Source organism: Bradysia coprophila, unplaced genomic scaffold (genome assembly GCF_014529535.1).
Source record: "Bradysia coprophila strain Holo2 unplaced genomic scaffold, BU_Bcop_v1 contig_415, whole genome shotgun sequence".
Classification (NCBI taxonomy): domain Eukaryota; kingdom Metazoa; phylum Arthropoda; class Insecta; order Diptera; family Sciaridae; genus Bradysia; species Bradysia coprophila.
Genome location: NW_023503670.1, coordinates 701,560 through 712,291, shown reverse-complemented (window position 1 = coordinate 712,291; position 10,732 = coordinate 701,560). Strand labels below are relative to the sequence as shown.

Genomic DNA, 10,732 nt, shown 5'->3' with positions numbered 1-10,732 from the left:
CCGTGTGAGTGGATAAAAGTCAGATCTAAAAGAAACAAAATCAGTTTAACATAGCGTTAATCTTAATACCAATGAATTGATTACAACACCTGTAATTGAAAACGAAAAGATAAGAACATATCAGTAGCTACTTAGCAGCCAGTCAAATACGTGGTTGGGAAATTCTATTGAAATTTTTACCCAAAAAAAAAACATTTTCTTCAAATGAATCTGATAATACTGATGACAGCAGGGCTCGTCCTTACCCAACTGGTAGAATTTTTTTAATTACTCTGCTCAAGTAATTTCGATCTTATTCCCACAGTTTGCTACAAATAGTGGTGTGGCAGCGCATCAAGTGAAAGTATCTCCCAACTTATGCAATATGCACCGACTCAACTGAATCAAATTAAAACTACATTTGCTACGATAATGGAAAATGCAGCGCTACAGCAGAAAAAGTTTTCAAAAGAATTGCGTCAAGAGACTTCCGTTTACATGGATGCGGAATTGAATAAATGGAACACTGTCCCTGATTCGGACGAAACAAAGAGCCGGATAGCTAGTTGTGCAGAAGAAGTTGACGTCATTATTGAAGCGGCCATCACACAATTTATCAATATTTTGGACACTGCTGAAAGACTAGTGTATGGAGTTGAGGACAAATTACGAAATGAGCCTAGAAGTGATGACACGGACGAAATTAATGATGAAGTCGATGACATTTTTGACGAGTGCAAAGAGAATTTTGAAGCCGTTATAATTCCACGTGTCAATGACCTGCTGGGTCAATTGAAAAATAAACTTGTTACTTTGCGGTCAGATCTACAGGCCTGTATCGATGAAAAACTAAAAATAAATGGATAACCTAGAAAAGATTACATTCTATTGCCTTTTCCTTTCTTGTGAGACAAATGTCTCGTTGATGATTACTTCCATCGATCAAAGTATTTTGAATCGGTTGATTTCAAATCTTGTACTTCAATTTTTTTAACTTGCGTTTTGCTATATGGAGCTTATCATTATTTTTGTCGTTGCTATAGATAACAGATGAATAGCCGTATTTGCCAGGTTAACCTTGCTGTCTTTCCAGTTTTTTCACAAATTTACAAAAATATCATCGATCTGTAAGTTTTGGCGAAATTCGAAAAAACGAGGGAACTACAAATGCACCATCTACAGTACCTGATATGAAAATACTAATTGACATTTCCATTGACATTTTACATTGTCATTCATACATTTTGATGGTGTTTTTCGCCATAAACATCTTTTTCACTTCTTAACAGTTTATTATTATCAAAGTGTAAAACGTAATTAAACTAAAAGTCGTCGGGAGTGACTTAATGTGAAATCAAATACGAACTTCTGATGCCATAAATGTAAGTTGAATGAACAATTTATTTCATATAAAAAGTCACGCCTTTGTTTTGCTACCATCGATATTGATGAAAGAAAAAAGAAAATGTGTGGTGAGGTGCTAACATAAAAATTGTACGAACCATGCATTAAACTCGAGCAATAATTCCTTTGATTTTATCAGATTTGATACCTTTGAGCTGAGGTTATCCGAAAAACAGTTTCATTCGAATGAAAATGGTAGAACAATTATACCATGTCTACGTCAATGGTGATGGTGTAATTAGATTTTAACTCCGAATCCGGTGTATTGTACGGTATCTTATCAATCGATAGTTATCTGGCATAGTACCAAAGCAATCGATTGTTGTTGTACTGTTTTCTATTTGTAAGAGTATTTATGGCAGTGAAGTTACAATCCTGTGTTTTCAACTTTTTGATTTTATCGATTTGTTAGGATGAAAGCACAGTACTAAAGAACAAAGGAAGTAGTGAGTTGTTCTAGTTCCTCGTCATTAATCATTTCAAGCACTAGCTGTATAATACGAGTAAAGACCTGACTATGAGACTACTCTTTTCATGGTAAATTAACTAACCACATCATCAGTGTACATTCTGATGCATTGACGATCTGTAAAACAAATCTCCTGTCGAAGATGTGAACCTAAAATAATTAAATAATTTGAATGATTTTGGGTAACTAGTAGATACCCAAAGCATGCAATCAAATAAGGGGCCATTCATAAAGTGCGCAAGCTAAAAATAACGAATTTTATGAATGGCCTCTGAACGATCTGAAAGGAGAAAACCAGAATCCTTAAAACGCATGAGTTAGATAGATAGTTAGATACTTTACTGCGCACAATGAACAAAGAACACATCTCTTCCGGTCTTCAGCACCATAATTGCTTATATTGTATAACGAGGTCAAATTTTAGTGATCACTGATTTTCCACAGACTTTGCCGAGATTATTTCCTGGGCTTCGAATACTTCAGTTTACTCCTGAGCTATTTTTTCGGAATCCTCTTACTCCGCATCCAACTCTATAATGCGAATTGACTGCACTCTCGCTTCATACCATTTCGGAATTTATCACTCTGCCAAATGTATTTCGGGGGAGGCATACAATACTTCCAACTGATTAAAATTCAATTCAAACCCAACAATAATTTTTATCTAATCTTTGTCGGTGTAACAAAATAACGATTTCGTTGCAAACGTTAAATTGTGGACAGAAGAACCGGATTAATGGAATTGTGAGCACAGTTTTAATGTCGAAGCATTGAAAAATTAACGAAAATTTATTATTTATTCTCAGTACCTTACTTGCACAGTAATTTTTTTGAGTGTGAAACATCTCTCGTTTGTTCGTACTTAAAATGACACACATTTTGCAATGATTTGTATGTTCGTGTCGTGAGTGGAAAATGAGATTTAACTTCATGGAAAATGTTAAAATTCGTCGTCGAAATAACGGTGGCGCTCTTACTGTTTGATCATTTTAGTCCCGAATATAACTTAGCTTCAGTTCAGTAAAGCTGTAGACATACAAAGTAAATTAACTGACGCTTCTATCCATGCTTCAACTTCACATTTTTTGTAAATATAAAACGAAGTTAATTCTAATTTTTGTTTAAATAAAATTAGCCAAAAATATTTTCAATGTATTCTCATTAAACTGTCTGTCCATTATTTCAGATCTCTTCGCCGACCACAATTCTGTTTGTCTAAACGATTTTAATTCTTCCTTCGTTTGTCACTATGGAAACACCGTCGTCCGATGTAAAATACCATAAATTAGCCACAGAATATTCTAAAATCCGGGCTCATGCAAATGTACTGAAACGCGCGTTACTCGAAGAACAAAATAAAAGTGCCGGCCTGCGTGAATCGTTGCGACAAAAGGACACATCGTTGAGACGTTTCGAACAGGAAGTGGATAGTTTAGGCTTTCGGAACAAGCAATTAGAACATCGGGTTGCATCGTTGCAGGAAGATCTAGATAGAGAATGTAAGCAGAAACAGTCGAACAAAAATTCGAAAACGACAAAATCGAAAACTGCATCGACCGTAGATACAACGCAACATAATGACATCGCATCGGATAAACTATTTGTGGAAGAATTTCAAAAGAAAATCTTAGAAAATTCTCAACTGGTATCATTGGTGGCAGACAAAAGTTCGGAGATTGAATTGCAAATGAGTCGAATCGCCGAATTGGAACAGCAGTTGTCAAATGTTGGCGTTCAGCGTGCAGAATGCGAACGAAATTTGCGTAAAGAGATTGAAAATTTGATTGCGAAAAATTCGTCACTGGAAACGAAATTATCGGATGAGACCAGCATTATTGGAAGTGACGATGCGTTGAGTGTATCGGAGAGTGAGCACACACCTACCCATTTACTGAATTCAAGCGACGAACGAATCTCAAAATTGGAACGAGAAGTATTCCATTGGAAAACCAAATACGAACTGCTCGAAAAAGGGAATGCGTTGGAAATATCAACCGAAAACAATACGAAAATTGGTGCTACAATAACCGACAATGCAACGAAGGATTCCATTTTGTACAATCATTTCAATAAGAAGTTAGATGATTTATTCGAACAAAAGTGTTTGGCTCAATCGAAGGCAATTAACATGGAGGCCGAAAGTGAATCACTGCGCAGGAATTTGACAATATTGCAGAGTCAATTGTCCAAAAACGAGCTAAAATTTGTCGATACTCAACGGAATTGGCAGATAGCCGAAGAGGATCTGGCTACTACCCGAATTAATTACGAAGAACAAATTAGTGTGTTGACTGAACAAGTGATAAGTTTAAGCGAGCAATTAGCTGAAATGAAATAATTTTTAATAAAAATGAGATGAGGACGAAAAATTTTGTAAATTTTATAAAAAAAACTGTTTTTGGAAATGTTTATTATAATGTATCTGAATTTGAAATTATTGATAGAGAACAAAACAAAATATTTATCTAATGTACCGCCGAAGTTGATATTAAATTGAGATTACTTTCCGGAGGTCTTTTATGCGTTCAATTTCTATTTCTTTTTAATTCCGCAACTCATATCATAAATCTCTGGCTTCAATATTCGATATTCAGTGACCGTGACATATCAAGAGCTGGCGCCTGTGCACATTCCCAGAAGGATCTCTCTTTTTGCCTCCTACTTCTTGCAACAGCAATCACCGTCGCTTGACAAAGTAATCGGACTATCTACATTGATTCAGTACCACTCGAATAACCTTATACCAACTTCAGTCAGCATTTACGGCATTTTACTTTTGTTCAACATCTTACCATTACTGCCACATCTCGTTTAACGTACATCGACACTGCATGTTCCCACACGACACACTTTACCATCCACCGTTTCGTTCTTTCATTTCGTGATCCACTCAATGTACATCAGTCTTCTTAGCATTTCTATGGATCAGAACTCGTTATGTTATAACATACACATACTCATCATATCTTTCCTAATATCTTTCTTACTTAATCCATCCACCCATCCTCACATATACCTATACTATTGCTATAAATCACAACCCTTGCCCTTTTCAATTCGCATCACGTACGCTTGCCATTTTCTTCCGCTAAAAACATCAACTCATCCGCTGTCGAACCGAGATTTCTGACTACCTACAAGTCGCGTACCTAGTTGTGAATTGAACGTTTACCATCAATCCGTTGCCGTAATGTCAAGTCCCGCAATTTCCACTTCAAGTTGCCGGTATCCAACTCTTACAGTTGCCGTAGAGGGCAACAGGTGCCGGAAAATCGACTTTCTTGGCATTTTGTGAATTGAGTAAATTTATGAGTGCGTTCAAGATCAATTGGTCGATTGGTCATACCTAGTCGCTAGTTTCAATGGCACTGTGGTCATTCGAGCGATGTCCAAAGAAACTTAGATTTTCAATAAATTAAAAAAAATTGTCTCTTACTTTACTTTCGTCCCTTGAAACTTTTCTTTATTTGGTCAAAATGTGTGCTTCACAGTGAAAAGTCTTTAATTGGCAAAAAAACGACCGTCTTAGGATCCTACCAACGCACTTCAAGCATGAGTTGTACTCTAAATAGAGTACTAAAACCTTACAAATTTTAACACAGAAAATATAAAAAAAAGGAAAATTTTCTTATAGATCATCTTCAAGGCCGTTTGAAAAGCCATCCACGTTAAGAACTGCCATCCAGGATTTTAAATTTAGTACTCAAATGGCAGCTCTTTTTAAACATAAAAGTTTGCATTAAATAAAACAACGAAAATAATCTGAGGTTACGTTTGAAAGTACAGTAACTTGAAGATGATCTATATAAAGTAGTACTCTATGTGGCAGCTGTCACTCGAAACACTTTCGCTTGAAGTGCGTTGATCCCGTTGATCCTACTCATTAAAAACTATATTGTGGAAATGTTGTGTTGAATGAGACAATGAAAGTGCAGTCAGCTGTATTGGAATGGTATGAAGATAATCGATTGACGGACCAGACAAAGCTAGTGTACCGAATACTAAGACGTGTAACGTAAGTTTACTTGTTGCATTATAAAAACGATATCTTCTTTCGCACTCTTTCTACAATCGAAAATCTAGCCGTCCTGGTTACGCAATACATTTAACCAGACGAATAACTTTGTGTGTAGTGTGTTTAACTGTCAACAATCAATATACATACGATTATACTTTTTTGAGTGAAGTTGTGCTATATAAAATTAACCTACGAGCTACAAAGACCGCTGTTTATTCACTAAAGTTCTTCCGATTGGAATCATTTAAAAGTTGGCAGTGCTATAATTGTAAAATGGCTTCAGCAATTCGTATGTTCACCAGGAACATGGCATCAAAAGTTGATAGCATTAAACATGTTACGGTCATTGGAGGAGGACTTATGGGCAGCGGAATTGCTCAGGTAGGTTAAATTTTATTTGATTTTAATGCCGTTGTTGGTTTTTGTTATCACAATTCTGAACACCGTCAATTGTATGTATTCGCGTACATATTCACTTCTTATCATTCGAGTTGATTATCTGAGTCTTGTGCTTACCGTGTTCAAGATTATTATTGGATTTTTGGACCCCAATCGAATATGCACTACATGAACATGGTGTGATGTTGCATGCATATAAAAGTGGACATTAAATTTCAACATTTGTACGATTTTCACCTTGACTAACGGTTCAAGTGCATTCCAAAACTAAAAAGGTTTATGACCTGACGTTGCTCTGAAAGGCCGGTACATTGCCTTGACTGTACATTTATCATAGTAATTTCGGTCCAAAGTCCAAATCGTTGCTGTTGTAGCGTTTGTTACACTGATCTTACATGAGTGTCAATGAATAAAAATTTGGAACGTCCAGAAGACTCCCGATGAAATGTTAGTTCTGATTATCATAAATGAGGTGCTCAGACTATTACCCGATTTGTTTTTGTTTGTTTTGAGGATTTAAATGTGGAAGCAGGTTGCTGACAACGAGTACATTGATGATTACTTTTCAGGTTGCTGCAACGTCCGGTTACAATGTAACTCTTGTCGAAGTCAATGGCGGATTGCTGGAGAATGCCCAGAAAAATATTAAGAAAAGTCTGGAAAGAGTCGCCAAGAAGCAATTCAAAGACAATGATGCCGGCCAAAAGAAATTTGTGGAAGAAGTGTCGCAACGGATCAGCGGAAGTGTGGACGTCAAAAGTACAATCAAATCGACCGATTTAGTCATTGAGGCAATCATTGAAAATATCAAGATAAAACACGAACTGTTTTCGTCCATCGACTCCGTAAGACTTTAGGGACATCGAATCGAATCAACGTCAATCAAAATTGTGATTGTTTTTCTTACAGCTGGCCCCCGCTCACACTATTTTCGCATCGAATACATCGTCACTATCCATTACCGAAATAGCATCTGTTACGCAGCGAAAGGATCGTTTCGGTGGATTGCATTTCTTCAATCCAGTACCGGTGATGAAACTGTTGGAAATTATTCGCACCGCTGATACATCCGATCAAACGTACAATGCAATGAAAAGTTTCGGTGAATCGATTGGAAAGGCATGCATTACTTGCAAGGATACACCTGGCTTTGTTGTCAATCGCCTGCTTGTGCCGTACATGGCGGAAGCGGTTAGACTATTGGAACGCGGAGACGCAACTGCTAGAGATATCGATACTGCGATGAAATTGGGTGCTGGTTACCCAGTAAGATGAATATAACTCATTTTTGTCGTGATATTATGACCGTTGAAATTCTATTTGATTTAACTAGATGGGTCCGTTGGAACTGGCTGATTATGTTGGCTTAGATACTACGCACCACATTATGAAGGGATGGAATGAGAAATTCCCGGATGAACCATTGTTCAAGGTCAATCCTCTTGTGGAGAAACTCGTTTCCGAAGGCAAATATGGTGTAAAGACTGGCGAAGGATTCTACAAATACAACAAATGAATTTGAATGCAATAAAGTTTTGTTACAATAATTAAGCTTCCTTTTCAATCGAGAAAAATAATTCCACGACCGGTGATTTTAGTGACGTTTGATTGGTGTTTGGTAAATGATTCTTTCAGTTCAGTATGAGGTTATTGGAATTCTGTTAAGCTTTGCTTTTTGTCTATTTTAGATTAGCTTTTCAACTGGTCAAAAATTTACATAGATTTTTAAATTGTTGTTTTACGTAGTCATAACCCTTGCCTTGGGCTCGGAGAAAAATGTGAAAGATTGATCGATAGGGGATGTCAGTGAAATTTAGCCATGAGTTTGCTTCAGCTGTTTTTCAGCTGGTCCACTCATACAAACAAAATTGTTCATGCATACAGTTTCACCCCTACCACATGCCTGCGTATAACTATTTCACCTGTATAAATAAGTATAAGCAATGGACCAGCTGAAAACTTCTGTCTAAATTTCACTTACGTCCCCTGTAGCTTTATACTTATTCTGGGTGGGTGCTGTAAAATGAATTTCATGTCATGTTGAGACTCTCTTTGGGGGGAATCTAATAACCAAAAAGCTTTGAAATTTGGACCATCCTACAATAATATGATTTTAAAAAAAACGATGTGAAAAATTAAATGAATTAATCTCCGATTTTTTAAATAGTTTGTCTGTTCTTCTGACTAAACAAACAACAACCACAAAACCCGTTTATCATTTATTTATACCTCGTATCACTTTGTCGAATGAATGAGAGAGTGACTTCGTATTGGCACTGATATCAACACAGTTCATAGCTGTAATCACTTATCAAATATACCCCGTTCGATTAAAAATTCATTTTATTAAAACAGAGTGATATTATAGTTTTTGCAGAACGGAAAATGTCGCGAGAAAGCAGTGTAAACATAAAAAATGTCACGGTTTTCGGAGGTGGTGTTATGGGTTCCGGTATTGCATTTGTAAGTATGAATTTGTTTTAATTTTTCGTTTACTTTGCCTTAATCATCAAAATATTTTTTTATCTCTGACACTATCTTCCTCAGTGGAGTTGTTGATCTATTTTAGTAAAATGTGAAAAGTCTCCTAGTTGCACGCTAGCATCCTTGATACAAAACCACCAACCTCTCAGACAGATAATTTGAAAGGGGTTCTTAGACTAGGAACCTATTTGGCCATTTATATTGCACTGTTGGCGGTTGATTGTTCTTAACGAATTAGATTTGTGTAGAGTTTCGGCAGATATTTAATTATGCATAGCGTGAACGCATAGCGTAACACATCTCTTGTGTGAAATCATTTTTAGATAACGTTTTATCAGCGAGTGTTCATTTCTGTCCTAATCCAATCATTCAATATGTTCTCAAGCACTGCTATCTTCTATTTTTAAGTGCAACACCATCCAAGGATGAAACGTCTCAATTTTTGTGAAGCTTTTAAGTGAAATGTTTTGGACTCCTTTTCAGGTTGTAGCTGCTGCTGGTTATAATGTAACATTGACCGAGGTGTCGCAACAACTAGCTGAACAATCCAAGAAAAATGTGATGAAAACGGCTGAACGTGTTGCACGGAAGAAATTCGCTAATGACGAAAAACTCAAACAGAACTATGTTCAGGATACGATGTCTAGAATCGACACATCTTTTAACTATGAGAAATCGGTCAAAAATGCTGACTTGGTTATAGAAGCGATTGTAGAAGATTTGGGAGCCAAACATAAATTGTTTTCCCTTATCGACAAAGTAAATAAGCGAATTAACCGCACGCATTACCAATATATTTCACCGAAGCTAATTTGTTTTCTAGGTAGCACCTCAGCACACTATTTTCACGTCCAACACTTCATCTTTACTAATAAAGGAAATAGCTTCGGTTACAACTCGTCTTGACCGTTTCGGTGGATTGCACTTCTTCAATCCGGTCCCAGTCATGAAACTGTTGGAAATCATCAGCACAGATGAATCGTCGTCTGCTACGAATGATACATTGAAAATGTTTGGAAAATCAATTGGAAAAACTTGTGTCAGTTGCAAGGACGCTCCTGGTTTCATCGTCAATCGATTACTGATTCCGTACAGCTCCGAAGCAATTAAATTGTTGGAAGAAGGTGTTGCTACTGCTGAAGACATTGATGTGGCTATGAAACTGGGTGCTGGGTATCCGATGGGCCCGTTCGAATTAGCTGACTTAGTTGGATTGGATGTTATGTCAAATATACGAAAAGGATGGTGTGCGAGATTTCCAACAAAATATCAGCCGAGTAAATTGGTGGATAAAATGGTTAGTGAAGGGAAACTCGGTATTAAGACAGGCGAAGGTTTTTACAAGTACAATATGTAACGGCGTTTAAGTGGAAAGGTATGAATGATTCGTCGGAACGGGATTTGTTATACTTAGTGTTTGGGATTTTTTTCGGTTGGATAGACAACATTACATTTTGGAATAAAAATATTTGCAATTTTGAATCAGATTTTTATTTTTGTGCTCATTTATGTGGCTAGAAGGATTCTTTCTACCGAAATCGGATGCATTTTCCAGTGTACTTTTTTATATGTGCCTAGAAAGGTATTCGACCTAAGAAGCCAAAACCAATTTCAAAAAACATAGCTAACGCCGACCCGTACGAAACACCTATTCGTATCAAAAGCCTTTAATGTGAAACTCTTCATTTCTCATACTTCATTTTCTTCTCTGCAGAAAAACTATTCTCCCTTTAAAATCACTTACATTATCCACTCTTTGCCTTGTTATCATATACAATTAAATTGCCGGAGGCAATATAGACAGCCCCGTACGAAGACAAATTTCATAAATTCCTATTTAAACAGCTATATACCGCTATATTTAACTATATTTCCTTATAAATAAACATTTCACAGATAAATATATGCTATTATATAGCTCTATATGCCTGTATATAGCTCAATATAGCTGTATATAGGTATATATAGATGTCCGTATA

At 36.5% G+C, this 10,732-nt stretch overlaps 3 protein-coding genes and 1 long non-coding RNA gene across 4 annotated transcripts; all 4 read left to right on the top strand.

The window, feature by feature from the left end:
• The first annotated feature begins 38 nt into the window (after positions 1-38).
• Positions 39-850, top strand: LOC119082375. The gene is made up of 2 exons (XR_005088631.1): positions 39-252; positions 319-850. It is a non-coding gene; the product is annotated as an uncharacterized LOC119082375 (long non-coding RNA).
• Positions 851-1,196: 346 nt separating this feature from the next.
• On the top strand, positions 1,197-10,230 carry LOC119082373 (hydroxyacyl-coenzyme A dehydrogenase, mitochondrial-like). Its single transcript, XM_037191896.1, has 4 exons — positions 1,197-1,361; positions 8,638-8,732; positions 9,237-9,512; positions 9,577-10,230. The coding sequence occupies exons 2-4, from the start codon at positions 8,655-8,657 to the stop codon at positions 10,108-10,110; spliced, it is 888 nt and encodes a 295-aa protein (XP_037047791.1). The 5' UTR covers positions 1,197-1,361; positions 8,638-8,654; the 3' UTR covers positions 10,111-10,230.
• Positions 2,875-4,363, top strand: LOC119082370. The gene is made up of 2 exons (XM_037191894.1): positions 2,875-2,893; positions 3,039-4,363. The coding sequence occupies exon 2, from the start codon at positions 3,102-3,104 to the stop codon at positions 4,188-4,190; it is 1,089 nt and encodes a 362-aa protein (XP_037047789.1). The 5' UTR covers positions 2,875-2,893; positions 3,039-3,101; the 3' UTR covers positions 4,191-4,363.
• Positions 6,015-7,817, top strand: LOC119082371 (hydroxyacyl-coenzyme A dehydrogenase, mitochondrial-like). The gene is made up of 4 exons (XM_037191895.1): positions 6,015-6,251; positions 6,839-7,114; positions 7,179-7,535; positions 7,603-7,817. The coding sequence occupies exons 1-4, from the start codon at positions 6,144-6,146 to the stop codon at positions 7,783-7,785; spliced, it is 924 nt and encodes a 307-aa protein (XP_037047790.1). The 5' UTR covers positions 6,015-6,143; the 3' UTR covers positions 7,786-7,817.
• Positions 10,231-10,732: the final 502 nt, after the last annotated feature.